At 47.9% G+C, this 18056-nt stretch overlaps 1 protein-coding gene and 1 long non-coding RNA gene across 2 annotated transcripts; one reads left to right on the forward strand and one right to left on the reverse strand.

The window, feature by feature from the left end:
- Positions 1–54: 54 nt before the first annotated feature.
- On the reverse strand, positions 55–6353 carry ARL2 (ADP ribosylation factor like GTPase 2). Its single transcript, XM_061568413.1, has 5 exons — positions 6115–6353; positions 3293–3403; positions 2387–2549; positions 1673–1753; positions 55–859 (listed from the first exon to the last, which is right to left on the reverse strand). Exons 1-5 carry the CDS (start codon positions 6177–6179, stop codon positions 725–727), a joined length of 555 nt encoding a protein of 184 aa, XP_061424397.1. The 5' UTR covers positions 6180–6353; the 3' UTR covers positions 55–724.
- Positions 6354–8645: 2292 nt separating this feature from the next.
- Positions 8646–18043, forward strand: LOC133352813 (uncharacterized). The gene is made up of 4 exons (XR_009756303.1): positions 8646–8828; positions 11209–11244; positions 12668–12783; positions 14628–18043. It is a non-coding gene; the product is annotated as an uncharacterized LOC133352813 (long non-coding RNA).
- The last annotated feature ends 13 nt before the right edge of the window (positions 18044–18056 follow it).

Raw genomic sequence — 18056 nt, forward strand, 5'->3', positions numbered from 1 at the left:
GTTTAATTGTATTTTGTGATTTTGCCGTGAAAAAAAGAGCCATACATAAGCAAACCTTATTACGTCTTTTATTTAAGCAGCGCAAAACAAAATTAGTTATTTCAAAAAATGTAGGTAAAGCAAAACATTTTCAGTAATTTCACTATTCGGTAATCCAGCTTACAAACACTGAAAATCCTAAATTAATTTACTAGGGTTTGGTGGTTTGTGCAATTAACACATATTTACCGTAACAAACAAAAAGCCTATGACCAAATCACCAGGACTCCAACCAAACTCGTCAGATCTCAAACTAAGCAGGGTTGATCCTGGATAATACAGAGTGGAGTGCAGTAGAATTAATTGCGGTTTTGTATTTGTATTCTCCCACACCCACGCTGCCCGTCTTCTCCGACCCGCACCGACCAACGCGGTGAAATTTTAGTCAAATAGCCTCCACGGAGTGCGCAGGATCTCATCCAGTAGTGCGATTGAAAACAAAAAGGGATGTACGTATACACATACAAAATCGGGCAAAAAAGTGCACTTTTCAGTTCGTGTTCAGCGTCCCGATTCGACACCGCATCCATGACCACAGCGCAAAGCGACTACTTGTGACCTCGCCTCCAGGTGAAGCCTTTCCCGGGGAGCTCGGTTCACTCGACTCGCACTTGGCCCCACCACCATACCACACGCCCACCATGCCAGCGTCGATGCCGATCTCTCTGCGAGCGCCGCCGTGCGGCTACTCCTTGGTGAAGATGCGGCTTGAGATGTCATCGAGAATCCAGTCAATCCCCATGAGGAGGTTCTCTCCCGTTACCGCACTGCAGCCCAGGATGCACCAGTGGTGGGTTTTTATGGCCTCCAAATCCAGCGCCTAGCAGACAGATAATCGTTGGGACGCGTTAAATTTGTAAACCGCTGCGTATGAGAAAAACACATTTGCAGAGGCAGTAGAAGTAGGTGGGTGGTTCAGGCGATCGGAGCATTGAGCCACCACTCCTGAGCTCCTCTGTAAGAATTTGGTTTATCACCTGTGGTTCAACTGGATTTGCACGTGTTCTGAGTTGGTGTGCTTATCCCCGTCAACAATTAATTTTTCACAAGAAAACCATGATAGCACAACTGGTATAAAGATGAGAAAATGACCAAAAAAGCCTTAAACCCGAGAAGATTTTTTGTAGAAATAAATTAACAGTATAGTCATAAAATACATATGTTAAGATAACTTAATTCTTGGTTCTTTTGGTCAAGTCACGTAGAAGGGAAATAATAAAATAATAAAAATAAAACATAATAAAATAAACTTCTCACAACGTTTCGGCCACAACGCAAGCAGCCGTCCGTCCTCGGGTGAAGAAACAGAGCTGTCGGAAAGACAGCGTCCTGACAGCTGTTACTTCACCTGAGGATGCCTGCTTGCGTTGTGGCTGAAACGTGAGAATTAAATAATTTAATGTTTTTTATTTAATAATTTTCCTTTTACATGACTTTACCGAAAGAACCAAGAATATTAATCCTTGCAGTCACGAAAGCTTTAAATCGAAAGATAACTTAACGTTAAGCACGTTAAGATAACTGAACGTGCTTTAGACACCTTGGAATAATACACAGCAATTTTGCAGAGTCCAAACCAAAGTCAAGATTAATTATCAAGAGACTTAGATTTGGCCTTGGAACTTTATTTCACCTCTTTGATATTGTCCGCCGAAAGGGCACCAGCAAGGTCTTGCTTGTTGGCAAACACGAGCAGCGTCGCCCCCGTCAGTCGCTGCCAACAAAAGTCAAAACCACATAACTGTTAGATGCCTCCCCTGCACACGAGTGTAATCAAGAGGGCGGTAAGTGAGATGGAAATAATTAGGTGTCGAGCGAGCATGTGGGCAAGTGTGTGGAAGTATGTTCACGAGTGTGTGGACACGAGTGTGTGGACACGAGTGTGTGGACACTAGTGTGTGGACACGAGTGTGTGGACACGAGTGTGTGGACACGAGTGTGTGGACACTAGTGTGTGGGTGAGCTTGTGGGTGAGCTTGTGGATGAGCTTGTGGGTGAGCTTGTGGGTGAGCGTGGGGTCCAGTGTGTGGACGAGCGTGGGGTCCAATGTGTGGACGAGCGTGTGGGTGTGTGGACGAGCATGTGGGTGAGTGGAATGAGCGTGTGGGTGATTGTGTGGACAAGCGTGCTGACGAGTGTGAGGGTATGTGGATGAGCGTGTGGTTGAGTGTGTGGGTGAGTGTTTGGATGAGCTTGTGGGTGAGCTTGTGGGTGAGCTTGTGTGTGAGCGTGGGGTCCAGTGTGTGGGTGAGTGTGTGGCCAATGGACGAGTGCGTGGGTAAGTGTGTGGATGAGCGTGTGGGTGAGTGTGTGGACGAGCGTGTGAGTGAGCGTGCAGATCGACCACCTCCTCCTGCAGCAGCGAGGCGAGCTCCTTCCCACAGTCCTCGAGGCGGCGACGGTCAGCGCTGTCCACCACCCACACGAGGCCGTCCGTGCTCTCAAAGTAGTTCCTCCAGTAGGAGCGCAGCGACTTCTGCCCGCCCACATCCCAGATGTTCAACTTGAACCTGCGAACCCGAGATGTGGGTTTGAGTGAATGCATCGCTAATTATGGTTTTTGGCAGGTATCACAACTTACACAAATATGTCAGTCCATTGCTGGATGACGGACCTTCCCCATGGTTGTGAGGATGAGTTACATATGACCATGCTTTACCATGCTGGTCACTTGCGTATTGGTGAAGACCAGAAGCATAGACGTGGTGCAATACAGCAATAGATTGTTTTGCATTGCCCCCCTTCTGACAAGGTATCCCCGCTGATGCTCAAACACCTGTTTAATGCATGGTGGGCACATAGCCATGCACCATCCAAGCTCAAATCTGCTTAGTTTCCATGATATGGTCAATTCGGCGATGGGCTACATTTATAAAACAAATTATGAGCAGACTATCTGCTTCATATACCTGTCTCTACACATATACAGTAAAGTTAATGTTTACACAACCCCTTGGCCCAGCATTCTTCTGGAAAGTATATCATTTCAACAGCATTGATTCAGTACAAACTGCTTTGACATTGTCTGATCAGCAGTTAGGGTTGCTTGAAACAATGCTGGTGAACTGCCAGATGTTATAGACAACGACTCAGTTGTTATAGATAATGAGACGAATCGTCTGCTTATCTATATTGCTATTAATATCCTGAACGATGCTAATGAAGATTCCATTACAATGCTGGGTTAATTAATTATGTAGGTGGTGAGCTGTATTGATGATGGGTGATCGCTTTGCAGACGAGTAGGTCGTACCCTCGGTGCTCCAGTGTTTTGATGTTGAAGCCCAGAGTCGGGGAGATGGTGTCAATGTCCTCGCCGTTGAACTTTTTCAGAATTGTGGTCTTACCCGCATTGTCCAGACCCCTGCACTGATGTCAAGGATTGTCTGTGACAGTGAAAACTCTCAAAGTTGCAAATCAAGTCAGCCATCAAAATCGATGTTTACCCTTGAATCGGGTCAGATTATAAATAGTCATACCTCGGTATACGACCGCTTTGGAATACGTCGAATTTGGTAGATGTCGTGTTTTTACGAGAAAAAAATGTCTTGGGATACGACATCTTGCTTGGGATACGACGCGCTTGCTAGAACTTGTATGGGTCGGGATGATTCACCGCGTACCCGCGTATACCCCGTTCACGACTGAAACAAAGCGCCGCTCCTCAGTCTGCCTGTACAGTAGATCTCGTTCAGTGCACAACCCTTGCTATAACTATCTGTGACTTTTCACGTGTTTTTTCGTCATTTTAACTCCTCTCAGCAAGGTAAAGTGACGTAAAATTTTATTTTTATTTCAATTTATTTTAATTTATTTATGCATTTATTTTAATTTATGTATGCATTTTAGTAATTAGTGTCTAAATTATTTGATACAACCCCATTAATGTATAATATTCCATATATGCAGGTGAAGACGGAGAGAGCAGCATAATCGTCGGAGGAGCACCGACGTACGAGAATTTTGCAACACCGCCCCTCCGTTGCCCTCTGCCGTCCACCGCCTAGCCCCGGGGAGTCACTTGCCGTGTGATTTTCGAACGTGGCAAATTTCCTCCGACGCAGGCACGCACACACACCGGCTGGCCTACTCCTTGCTTATGAGGTAATGAAGTAATGTCATCGTGCTCATTAGATGCAGCAGTGTTATTTATCAGCGCGGCCGCGGGATTGCGACCGTTGAACCTCAGAAAAATAAGAGGCGAACGAGCTACCGAGAGGCCACGTAAACGCCCTCCTTCACCACCTACCACCCCCCATCGATCAGCGTGAGTTATGCGGTCAATCGACCGACACGTCGGTGAGAGGCCTTCGTCCTGCGGTGTGATTGACAAAGGGCGGCACGTTACATGCACCTGAATATCGTTCCAGATGAACGCTGGCGAACAGAGTGAAGAAGCAACGTCCTCCCCCGCCTCATTCGAGACCCCAAACATCGCATCCGCCTCCTGGCTTTGACGGTCGTCCCCCCTCCAAGACACCGGTGGGACATCAAACCGCATGAGAGAACATCAAGGGGCCGATGAGCGCGACCTCCTTCCTGAATGGGGATATTACACGCGGCCACAACGCAGTGCGATTATGGCCCATGCAGGGCAAAAACTGATGAGGAAATGTAAAGTCATATTCTTGGTTCTTTCGGTAAAGTCACGTAGAAGAGAAATAATAAAATAATAAAAATAAAACATAATAAAATAAAATTCTCACGACGTTTCAGCCTACAACGCAAGCAGCCGTCCTCAGGTGAAGAAACAGAGTTGTCGGAAAGACAGCATCCTAAAGAACCAAGAATATGAATCCCTGCAGTCACGAAAGCTTTAAATCGAAATGTAAACTCATAGAAACCCAGAGAGACACAAATATAGACAGACACACCGGGATGCGTATACAGACTGATCGAGACACATCGTGAACACCCCTTGCCAATATCAAAATATAATAGGTTTCACCCTTTCTCTTCTTGGTTCTTTCGGATAAAGTCACGTAGAAGGGAAATAATACAATAAAAGAACCAAGAAGATGAATCCCTGCAGTCACGAAATCTTTAAATCTAAAAATTAACCCTTTCTATCAATAAAACAGGTGTTTAAACATCAAATTGAAGCCTTTTGCAAGGGATCATGTCTGCATTGACTAGGCTCTAAACAAAGCTGTGAACGTACAGTACTACCAGAGCATGTTTCTTTTTATCTGCACGTTCACCACAAGTATATGTGGTTAATGCAGACATAATTCCTTGCAAAATGTTTCTGTTTTGACACCCGTTTTATTGACAGAAAGGGTAAAAACCTATTCTTATACGACCCGACACACAGTTACTGTTAAATGATTAGGACAATCCGACTGCAGTTTTCGATCTTGCAACGGGGGAGGGATAACAAAAATTACGATTTAAAGCTTTCGTGACTGCATGGATTCATATTATTGGTTCTTTCGGTAAAGTCACGTAGAAGGGAAAGAATAAAATAATATATATTAAACATAATAAAATACAATTCTCACGTTTCATTAGGACGCTGTCTTTCCGACAGCCCTGTTCTTCACCTGAGGACGGCTGCTTGCGTTGTGGCCGAAACGTCGTGAGAATTTTATCTTATTATGTTTCATTTTTATTCTTTTATTATTTCCCTTCTATTCTAGATTTGAAGCTTTCGTGACTGCAATGATTCATACTCTTAGTTTTTTTCGGTAAAGTCACGTCGGTAAAAAATGTTTTATAATAAAATAAAATATAAATAAATAACTATATTAAATCACGACGTTTCGGAAGCAACACAAGCCTCCGTCATCAGGTGTAACTGCTCCAGTAAAATTACTGTAGCGTGAAGAAAGCAATTCAAGACACGTGTTTATTATCATTCTACGTGGACTTTACCGAAATAACCAAGAATATATAAAACTACGCCGTCTCCCGAAGCCCTCACCGTGGCTAGCAAACCTCGACATCGCAACCGAGCGTTGCCGCCGTCATAGCAAGTGCAAGAATAAGCAAAAATAACAATAATAACCATCAACAAACATCGTTTATCATCCTTATCAATCAATTCCACATCTTCACTGACGCAGAGGAGGATACAGCATGAGCAGGCGGACCTCCCTCTCCTTTTGTTTCATCTTCTTCAGGATCGTCATCAAGCCCATCTTTAACGGGGAAGTTATGCTAACGTGTTAATGTATATATGTGTGTGTATATAAATTGTATTATAATCGTGAAAACTCGAAGTTAAACGGAAACGCGACAAAAACCGCCGGGATTGCAACTCCACTCTGCGCTATGAATCGTTTACCGTAAAGCCGATTGACGCGTGTGTCGGGACACGTGACTGTCGTAAAAATAACGGAAGGGTCGCGAAGCTAGCGGCGATTCCTAACGAATGCGATTCCAGGCACGCCCATTTATGATTCCGAATCGATTTTTTTTAATGCAGGTTAGACTCCAAACCCAACGCAGAGTTTAAATGCACTCCCCACTACGAACGACGTAGCCCGCGCGTAAATCGGAAACCGGGTCTGATTTTACGTGCGAGATTTGTATTCGCTGCAGCCGAGCGTGGGAATCGATTACGAATATCACAACCAACTTTTATACAATTGAGAATCGATCCAGGCCCCGCGCGCTTCGGCGGGAGAGCGCGATGATCGTAAAGGAGTTCCTGAGACGTCGTAAAACTTTGCGCGCGTTCGCTTCCGCGAATGAATAATTTAATCTTAAAGCTTTCGTGACCGCACGAATTCATATTCTTTGTGTCTTTCGGTAAAGTCACGTAGATAGTATAAAATAAATATTTTAGATAGTATAAGTTAAATTTATTTTATACCTACGTGGCTTTACCGAAAGAAACAAAGAGTATGGGTCACTGCAGTCACGAAAACTTCAAATCGAGATTCACGAAGATAGATTCAAAGAAAATAACAAAAACGACGACGTTTCGATCACAACGCAAATCGATCGTCATCAGGAGGATAAAAGAGGGGGGGAGAAAGCTGCTGAAGCAGACTGTTATTAAAGGTTTACCTTTGGGCTTACACCCAATGTAAACCTGTGTTGTGATCGCAACGTAATTTTTGTTATTTTTTTTTTCTTTAAACCTATCATCGGTTAATGTGGCGGCGCTACTGATGATTATGCTGAGGGGAAGAATCTTTTATTTAGACTGGAGGGAGAAATCCGATGAGCTGTAAAGCTCTTTTGTGTGTGCCACAGATGCCCTCAGTATTGGGCGGGTTAAGCGAGTTGCTACAGCAAATCGATATGAGTGTAAAATAGAGAAAATGGTAGTAAGCAAGTCACTATAGATTTGTAATACGTGAAATCTATACATTGCTTATTAACACATTCCTGCGGAGGGAGCTGGTAGGAACGTCGGGTTGCTCGGTCAATGGCCTGCAGGGTCAACGGCGGCGTGGTGTATTCCGCAAATATGCCCGACTGTGAGGGCGGGCACAAGCCGGCGTGAGTAGGTTAAACGTTGAGTTTTATAAGGGCACCACGGGGTGACCAGCCCCTCCCCACCCAGCCCCACCCCTCCCACCCCCACCCAGCCCCTCCCCACCCTCCCCACCTAGCCCCTCCCCACCCAGCCCCTCCCCATTCTCCCCATCCAGCCCTCCCCACCCACCCAGCCCCACCCTCCCACCCCCACCCAGCCCCACCCCTCCCACCCCCCACCCAGCCCCTCCCCACCCAGCCCCTCCCCATTCTCCCCATCCAGCCCCTCCCCACCCAGCCCCTCCCCACCCAGCCCCACCCCCCACCCAGCCCCACCCTCCCACCCCCACCCAGCCCCACCCAGCCCCTCCCCATTCTCCCCACCCAGCCCCTCCCCACCCCCCTCCCACCCCCTCCCCACCCAGCCCCACCCTCCCCTCCCCACCCAGCCCCACCCCCCTCCCACCCCCTCCCCACCCAGCCCCACCCTCCCCACCCAGCCCCACCCCTCCAAACCTCCACCCAGCCCCACCCCATCCTCCCACCCCCCACCCAGCCCCACCCCATCCTCCCACCCAGCCCCACCCCATCCTCCCACCCCCCACCCAGCCCCTCCCCACTCAATTTGTTTAGGCTGAGTAGACCTCGGGGAGGCCCAGGACCGGTTCAGATAAATCGTCACCGGTGTTGGTGGCCCGTGAGCGGGAATCGAACTCGAATCGCCGGGTTCGTAGCGCAGCGCGTCGACCCCCCCCGCCCCTCCCCTCCACCCCCCTACCCCCGCCCCTCCCCACCACTCCCCCCGCCCCTCCACCCCACCCCCCACTCCCCCCCGCCCCTCCCCCCCTTCTCACCACCACCCAGGCTAGAGGTTTCTCCTCCACATTCTGGCATCGACCCCCACTCCCCTCCCTTTACCCCCCGCCCCTCCACCACCCCGCCCCTCCACCCCCCGGGCTTAGAGGTTTCTCCTCCACATTCTGGCATCGACCCCCACTCCCCACCCTCTACCCCCCCCTTCTCACCCACCCCCCCGGGCTTAGAGGTTTCTCCTCCATATTCTGGCATCCACCCCCACTCCCCTCCCTTTACCCCCCGCCCCTCCACCACCCCGCCCCTCCACCCCCCGGGCTTGGAGGTTTCCCCTCCACATTCTGGCATCGACCCCCACCACGTTGTCGGCGGCGTCGGCGTGATGGGGATGGCGGGCGACTGGGGCAGCGTGGAGCTCGCCCGCTTCTACACCGTCTCCGACAAGGGCCGCTCGCTCTTCGCCGTCACCGCTCACGTATTTACCCACGACAGCTAACCACCACTACCACCACCACCCCTCCTCCCTACACCGCGCGCATCTTTTACACGTAATTGTTGGTTAGGTTTGTTTTTAGTTCGCCGTTTTGTAATCACAACAGGCGACAACAACAAATCCCCGCGTCCCCTGTGATGTTGTTGGTGGTGGTGGTGGTGCCACGAAGCCGGCCACCCGAGTTCCATTCCCGCTCACGGCCACCAACACCGGTCCTGGGCCTCCCCTAGGTCGGCTCGGCCTCAAATCAGTTGCCTGCTGCGGTGTGCGGCGTGTGTGTAAATATCGATAGAGAGACAAAGGCGGCCGGGCGTGGTGCTGGCCCCCCACCCCCTCGTGTGCCGTGCCGGTGCTACTCGCGAACGGCACTTGCCCCTAGTAGTCGAAGCAGGCTGTACGGGGGACCTTTGTTGTTGTTGTTTTGAAGTGCGCTCGTGGCCCGGCTTGGCCACGTAGCACCACGCGTTGTTGTTGTTGTTATTGTCGCTGTGTACAATACAGACATTACGAGTTGTTATTTACTTCTCTACCACACTGAGTGCTGTGTTGTTTGTTGTGCCCGTCGACTAGAAACCCCGCGCCTTTGTTTTGTATTCGCCTCGACGTCGTCGCGCCGCTCGATTCGTATCACGTCACGCACGCGTGGCCATCTTGGTGGTCAGATCCCTTGGAGGAGATCACCAAGGTGGCCACCACTTGCTGTTAGTTTAAAAGGAGGGAGATGCACGGACAAACCAAGCAGCTATTGAGTTGGGAATGCCCCACAACCTACTTGCACTACTTGCAGTGTTGCAGTTTCGGCATTCAAAGTTCATGTGACAAAACGCGCGGCCATCTTGGTGGTCAGTTACTCGTAGGGTAGATCACCAAGGTGGCAGCCACTTGGTGTTTATTTTAAAAGGGGAAAATAAACCACAAAGCAAGCAGCTCTTGAGTTGGGAATGCCCTACAACCTACTTGCAGTGTTGCAGTTTCGGCACCGCAAAGTTCACGTGACAAAACGCGCGGCCATCTTGGTGGTCAGTTACCTTAGAGGAGATCGCTAAGGTGGCCGCCACTTGCTGTTAGTTTAGGAAGTGAAAAAGAAACGACAAAGCAAGCAGATCTTGAGTTGGGAATGCCCTACAACCTACTTGCACTACTTGCAGTGTTGCAGTTTCGGCACTCAAAGTTAATGTGACAAAACGCGTGGCCATCTTGGTGGTCAGTTACTCGTAGGGTAGATCACCAAGGTGGCCGCCACTTGGTGTGAATTTAAAAGGAGGGAAATAAACGACAAACCAAGCAGCTCTTGAGTTGGGAATGCCCCACAACCTCCTTGCAGTGTTGCAGTTTCGGCACCGCAACCTTCGCGTGACGTCACGTGCGGCCATCTTGGTGGTCAGTTACCCGCAGGGGTAGATCACCAAGGTGGCCGCCACTTGGTGTGAATTTGGGAAGTGAAAACGAAACCACAAACCAAGCAGATCTTGAGTTGGGAATGCCCCACAACCTACTTGCAGTGTTTCAGTTTCGGCACTCAAAGTTCACGTGACAACGCGCGGCCATCTTGGTGGTCAGTGACCTCGGGGGAGATCACTAAATTGGCCGCCACTTGTTAATTTAGAAGTGAAAAGGAAACGACAAACCTAGCAGCTCTTGAGTTGGGAATACCCTGCATCCTACTTGCAGTGTTGCAGTTTTGGCACCTCAAAGTTTGCGTGACAAAACGCGGTGGTCAGTGGCCATGGGAGACCAAGATGACCACCACTGTGTTTACAAGAGGAAAAGGCAAAAATACAAACAGCTCCTGGCTCTTTTAAGCTTCGCGGAATGAGCAAACAAAAATGCGTCAGTTATTGTAAATTGTGTCTTTATTGCACTGCTCCTGACCTTTTGAAAGGAAGAAATGTCCATGTGAAACTCTCGCAATGGGCAGTGCGCCACCTTAGAGAATTACCCCGAAAGTTGTTATCACTTCGGTAAACTTAATTGGCAGCACGAGGAGCAACACCGTTAATTTTTTACTTTTGGCTACTGAAAATAGAAAGTTGTCATATCTACAAATGATTTCACATTTGAATCCACCACATTCCATTGCAGAATTTATATTACAGCAATCTTACCCTGATAGTGATGGAGGGATCGATCCACCCAAGTTTATTTTTCTACTTCTAAATATATTGAATAATATTTCTACACTGACAATTTCCCCCAATTTCCGGTCTTTATAACCGAAACGTGTTGGAGATATTTAAATTAAGTTGTTTAACGCAACCGGCGACCAGAGTCAAGCCTGGTATCTGTGAACAGGGAGGCAAGCGGGCTTAACCTCCACATGGCTGCTGATCTGTCACAGCAAGTACAGTGTGCAAACACTGAGCCTTCAGCTGTTGTATAAACTTGTGGTGTGCTCTGTATTATGGTCAAATTCACAGATGTGTTTTAATCCACAGATCGTGTCAAGGTCAAATGCCGAAGATGTCTTTAAGGTGTGTGTGTGCACACGTGTGAGAGAGAACGTGTCAGCTTATCACTTTCCATTCAAAGTTTGCTCAAAGTACTGGACTTGCTGCTCATTTATCACTTAGGTCAACAAGTAGACAGCTGAACTATAAAGGCATATTTTTGCAGTTCTCAAGCAGGCAGAAAAATCGTTCTGGGCAGCTCAAATGGTGGTCTTTCTCTGGGTGAAGCACCCTTGAAGCTCACTTTATACGTGTGCACAACACATACCATACAGCCATATCATGTGTCACGTCAATGGGAACTAAGAGGTTTATACTTACCTTTCTGGTCTCGTCTCTCTGAAGCCATACACACAAAACATGCAGTTTGTCATTAAACGTTTGAATCGTCGGTAACTCATAAAACAGTGCACGTCTTTCATGCATGCAAGTAATCCACTTGTTTGTATTTAAGCTGCTTAGCGTTGTATACCATGTCCATACTATTCTTATTCAATATATTCTTAATTTTGACTGTGCTGTCACTGCCATCTGTAACCACTGAATTAACACGCATTCTTTACTTTCTGTTTCCTCTTCGTAACCTTTTATTTTGGCCTCCAACCCATGTCCTGTGCTTTTCCTGCTCCCATTGTTCCATTTCCCTGCGACCCCCCCCCCTGCTCCTCACCCTTGTGTGACCACTTAACGAGCCTCCGCCCTCATAGCTAGAGGTGTGCAAGCGCTACCGGGACATCAAGAGGTTACACAAGGCCCTTTATGCTATTTATAGCACTTTGCAGCTGCGTGCCGACGATTTTCCCCCGTTCCCCAAAAACAGGCTTTTGGGTAAGGGCTGGAATGGCTTCGGGTTCTGTGAGAATGCCTTTTGAGGACCTTGTGCCCAATGAGACCAAAAAGTGATTTCTGTGGTAGAAAGATAATATTGCTTGCTTTGCGATGTGTTTTGTAATTGTTTAACACATAGGCCTTCGCGACGAATATCCACAATAGAGGGTTTTTTTGGGTTCGATTGCGTAAATATATATTTACGCGCTCTAACCCAAAAAATCCTCTTGTGTTTTCTAGTTGTATCGCGTGTTGTCTGGCACGATGGTTGACGTTTAGGACATTGTGCCTAGAATTATATAGTACAACTGGGAAAAGTATTGATTAATAGATTGTCATCCATCGGTTTTCTGTTGTTCATACAATGTGATAATAGACAAACTGTTTTAGAGTTATATTGTGTGTAAAAAAAAACCCCTATCTTTTGCTTAAAGTAACATCAACCCTCTGTGCACTCTGTTTATGAAGAAGCACAGACTGCGTATGGACCACCAGCTTATTTCTGGGACCTGGGGGCATGGGGGGGGAGCATGGATCATTATGATATACAGGGCGCAGACAAGCGCGGTGCCCGCCGTGTGTAACGTTGCACTCCCGCGCCGCTGATCCTGCCGTGCAGGGCGGTTTGACCCACGCCTGATTGAGGAGCGACGCCAGCGCGCAGAGGACCTCTTGCAGTTCTCAGTCACCGTCTCCGCGCTTCACCAGAGCCACGAGATCCGTGTGTTTTTCCAAGTAGGTGGAGTTCACACACGGTTACTAATCTGCGTATTCCAACTTGAATATCGTCATGATCATCGACCATGTTCTTTCCGCTGCTGGGCAAAGGCCTTCCCGCGTCGTCCCCATGCTTTGCCACCCTGCAACGCCGCAATATGTCTCCCTGTTGCACATGAGCTGCTCTTGTCACTACATCTCTGCAGTGGTAATGCTTTGGGGACTGTTCCCACCTTTGGTTGCTATTATGTCCCTTCTTGTGATGTCATACCAAAGTTCACTTTTCTTCACAGTCAATATGTTATTTTTGTCAGTGTAATTCCAAGAATGCATCTCTACACTTTATCAACTTCACTTTATATTCACTGCTGCATGAAGATCAAGATTATGCTTGTAATTGGCATTTGTTCTCCAATCCATGTGTTCCTCTTTCTGTACCTTCGGGTAATTTACAGCATGCTCCTCTCCGTGCTCCTTGGCGTACTGTTCGGCTCTATTGTTCCATGTTCTTTGTCAGAGTCCGTGTTTCCGACCCATATGTTTCAACAGATGATATGCTTTGAACTAACTCTTCAAGTAACTTTGTATCTTGCGTTTCATTCTCAGGTACTTCACTCGACTGTTGTGCATATCTTTGTCATCGTTTTTATACTGGTCCGCCTTCAATAATTTCCAAAGATATACCTATGCTCTTTATTTTCAAATAAAATGTTTTATATCTTTGAAAAAACAAGATGATTTTAATCTAGACACTGTCAGTGTTCTGCGTACAGCCAATGATAAGAATAGCATTCCAGAAATATTTGGGAAAAGCAGAGCATGTTCCATGTGTCATTGTAATCTTTTTGAAGCTTCAGGTCAAATCAATAAGCATGAGTGCCTTGTATAAACAAAGTGAATTGTTATGCCTGATGGTCACCAATATAGATGATAAAAAATATGTTATAAACATCTCTATATTCTCGAGTAGACAAGGTAGGGAAGACTAGATTATTTGGGCAGGTGTTGAGAAGAGACGGAGGAAGATAAAATGTTAAGGGCCATGGAGACTAAAGATCGATAGGCTCACACAGACTCATAGGTTAGACGGGTTATGTACATGCCAGGGCAGAAGGAGAGGGAGACTGAGGGTGAGATGGAAGGATGCATTGATACAAGATTTGAGGACAGTGGATGTGATGAGAGAAGAGGCATGGAATAGAAGCTTGTGTAGAAAAAATATATGAGCAGTTGACCTCATGCGATAATTTGACTTTTGGCTGAGAAAAACATATAAGCCTATGGATCTTGTAGGAGTATGTTAAGTCTATAGATCTCTATGCAAGTGTAATGAGTGGCTCCGACACGGTAAAAACTTGAAGTTTTTTATGAATAAATCTTCGGTACAGACTTGTTCTCGCTCTCTCTCTGCGGACATCCACCCGCTTGGGTGGCTACGCTGCCCCGTGGCGCTCACCCGTTCTCTAACACGCTGCTGGCTGACGGCGCGCAAGGGTGCGGCCGGAGGTCGAGCCGCCAGGTGGCAGGTGGAGACGGCAACGGGTAGCTCCTCTTGATCTTCAAACACCGACCCCTAACGTTGCTGTGCCCCCGGCTTATATTCACTCCCCGGAGGCTAAGCCCCGCCTCTGGCCACGCCCCTCCTGGAACCTTCGGGAACGTTCCAGAGGCTTCCCTGGTGGATCCGCCCCATCAACTTTCACCTAGATGTAATGCTCACCTTAGATACACATAGACTGTATAAAGTAATATACCCCCCACAATAATCCAGGAGATGGCGCTCTCTTATTACATAAGGATGAAGATGATTATATTCTGTGATGCAGCATTGCTTTGCATGGTGTGCCGCACTTGCCTTCCAGGGAGGCGTCGGCCAAACTTGTGCGCCATTGCAGAGGGTGACGACTCGCAACGGCCTGTGGCTGCCCCTGGTGCCACCTCTTGGCCCGGGTCCCAGTCCTGGGACTGACCAGGGCTGGTACTCTGGCCATGGCCTGGAGCATGTGTCCAGAGTGACCAGATTATCGGGAAGGACGGCCACAGAGACTCGTGAAAGCCCTCGGCTGCCGCATGATGGAACCGGTGCTCAGACTCCTGGTATGGTCTCTGGGCTACAGCACAATGCCTTAGCATTTCATATCATGTATGTATCTATGACCAAATCATGTGGAATGCACCTGACCTCATCAGATTACAGAAGCCGGTTTGAGCGTGGATCGTTGATGTTTGGTTAATCACAGTGTGCATCAGGGTGTTTTTGGCTGTGGGGCCATGTGGTGAACAGCAGAGGGCAATGTGGCAAAATCCATCCGAGTAATGTATTTTAGCCATAGGAGTTTTTTTGGGTTCCGTGTTAATGTATTTTAAATGCTCCTACAGCTATGCTCCCTACCTTCCACCCATACAGAGGGGCTTGGTGAAGTATGGTTAAATGACCCCCATTGACATTATTTCAGCAGCAATTCTGCATTATCACCTCTTCTGGAGCCGTTCTTTGACACAGGGTCATGCACTGCGAGCTGCAGAGTTCCTATTGGAAATGTTGGCATGACAGATACTTAGGGTGCAAGTGGAATATATTTTTTTTGGAAAAAGTAAAATAAATAAAAGGTGAGTTAAGCATGCTTCCGTTTGCTATTTTCTCTTTTGTTCACCTGGCATTTGAGAGAGCCATCAATGTCAGGCTTATCTATATATATAAAATCGTGAATGTCTGTCTGTCTGTCTGTGTGTGTGTGGATTTCGGACCATACGCACTTTCATTGGACGGCGGTTGCCCCTGGCAACAGCTAGCGACGCCTTCGCCGCTTTCATTGGACCTGGCAACGGCTAGCGACGCCTTCGCCAAGGGCTGCACTTTCATTGGACGGCGGTTGCCCCTGCCAACGGCTAGCCACGCCTTCGCCACTTTCATAGGCTTCGTAAATAATTAAATAATAGCCATTTCACAGTATTGTTCGAGCGCTAGGGGCGGGGGGAAAGAACGCCACCCGTACCCAGCGTTCGCCGGGTGGGAAAATCAGGCGAGGCGGGAGGCTCTGCACGGTGCTAGGCCTCGACACCCACCACGCCACTCTGAGGTAAATTCATACAAATTTCACGTCCTCTACAGAGTGGTGAGGGAGGCAGAGTGGCGAGGGAGGAACTCAGCCTCAAAACGAGTAACTGGTGTGGCGTATTAACATCGCCACTGGGGAGACAAAGGCGGCCGGCCGTGCTGGATCCAAGTCCCGGGCAAAGCCGGGTCATGTCTATGTGTGTATGTGTTTATGTGTATGTCTGTGCGTCTGTATGTATGTGTGTATGTATGTGTGTGTATGTGTTTGTGTGTATGTATGTGTGTGTATGTATGTGGGTTTTTTTGTACGTGTTTATGTGTATGTCTGTGTGTCTGAATGTATGTGTCTATGTACGTGTGTGTATGTGTTTCTGTGTATGTATGTGTGTGTTTGTGTGTATGTCTGTGTGTATGTATGCGTGTGTATGTGTGTGTATGTGTTTGTGTGTTTGTATGTGTGTGTGTATGGATGTGGGTTTTTTTGTATGTGTTTATGTGTATGTCTGCGTGTCTGTATGTATGTGTGTATGTACGTCTGTGGATGTGTTTGTGTGTATGTATGTGTGTGTCTATGTATTGTGTGTATGTGTTTCTGTGTATGTATCTGTGTGTATGTATGTGTGTTATGTGTCTGTGTGTCTGCATGTATGTGTGTGTGCATTGTCTATGTTTTTGTGTGTATGTATGTGTGTGTTTGTGTGTATGTGTGTGTATAGATGTGTGTGTATGTCTTTGTATGTGTTTCTGTGTTTATGCTCGCATTACACAAATGTGTTGCAGGTCTAAGGCGTTCCTCGCGCAGCATTGCCGCTTTCTTTTTTCAGTTTTTACTGCCGTACGCACCCTGACAGTCGTGTGTGTCTGCAGCAAGCGCGTGTATGTGTAGCTATGGACGCGCGCGCGTGTGTTGTGTAGGGGGAACGGTAGTGTAGTGCTTAGCGTGCTATCTGTGTCTGTGTGTGTGTCTGTGTGTGTGCGTGTGTGGTGTGTGGGGAGCGGTAGTGTAGTGCTTAGCGTGCTGTCTGTGTGTCTGTGTGTGTGTGTCTGTCTGTGTCTGTCTGTGTGTGTCTGCGTGTGTCTGTCTGTGTGTGTCTGCGTGTGTCTATGTGTGTGTGTCTGTGTGTGTATCTGTGCGTGTGTCGTGTGTGAGGAGCGGTGGGTGTAGTGGTTAACGCTACGCTGCGCTACCAACCCGGCGAACCGAGTTCGATTCCCGCTCATGGCCACCCCCGGTCAAGATTATTTGAACCTCCCCTAGGTCGACTCAGCCTCAAACGAGTAACTGGTGTGGCGTATTAACATCGGCACTGGGGAGACAAAGGCGGCCGAGCGTGGTGGATCCAAGTCCCGGGCGAGGCCGGGTCATGTGTATGTGTGTATGTGTTTATGTGTATGTCTGCGTGTCTGTATGCATGTGTGTATGTATGTGTGTGTATGTGTTTGTGTGTATGTATGTGTGTGTGTATGTACGTGCGTTTTTTTGTATGTGTTTATGTGTATGTCTGCGTGTCTGTATGTATGTGTGTATGTACGTCTGTGGATGTGTTTGTGTGTATGTATGTGTGTGTCTATGTATTGTGTGTATGTGTTTCTGTGTATGTATCTGCGTGTATGTATGTGTGTTATGTGTCTGTCTGTGTGTCTGCATGTATGTGTGTGTGTATTGTCTATGTTTTTGTGTGTATGTATGTGTGTTTGTGTGTATGTGTATGTCTGTGTGTATGTATGTGTGTGTATGTGTTTGTGTGTATGTGTGTGTATGTATGTGTATGTATGTGTTTGTATGTGTTTGTGTGTTTACGCTCGCATTACACAAATGTGTTTGCAGGTCTAAGGCGTTCCTCGCGCAGCATTGCCGCTTTCTTTTTTCAGTCGTTTACTGCCGTACGCACCCTGAAAGTCGTGTGTGTCTGCAGCAAGCGCGTGTATGTGTACCTATGGACGCGCGCGCGTGTGTTGTGTAGGGGGAACGGTAGTGTAGTGCTTAGCGTGCTGTCTGTGTCTGTGTGTGTGTGTCTGTGTGTGTGTCTGTGCGTGTGTGGTGTGTGAGGAGCCGTGGGTTTAGTGGTTAACGCTACGCTGCGCTACAAACCCGGCGAACCGAGTTCCATTCCCGCTCACGGCCACCACCGGTGACGATTATTTGAACCTCCCCTAGGTCGACTCAGCCTCAAACGAGTAACTGGTGTGGCGTATTAACATCGCCACTGGGGAGACAAAGGCGGCCGTGCGT

Source organism: Lethenteron reissneri, chromosome 41 (assembly GCF_015708825.2).
Source record: "Lethenteron reissneri isolate LAM-NWPU_2019-01 chromosome 41, ASM1570882v1, whole genome shotgun sequence".
Lineage (NCBI taxonomy): Eukaryota > Metazoa > Chordata > Hyperoartia > Petromyzontiformes > Petromyzontidae > Lethenteron > Lethenteron reissneri.

Coding starts and splice junctions, on each gene's coding strand:
- ARL2 (XM_061568413.1), bottom strand. CDS start 6,179: ATGGGCTTGATGACGATCCTGAAGAAGATGAAACAAAAGGAGAGGGAG. Junction 2,550..3,292: donor AAAACACTGGAGCACCGAGG/GTACGACCTACT, acceptor TCGGGTTCGCAG/GTTCAAGTTGAACATCTGGG. Junction 860..1,672: donor CGGCGGACAATATCAAAGAG/GTGAAATAAAGT, acceptor TCTGTCTGCTAG/GCGCTGGATTTGGAGGCCAT.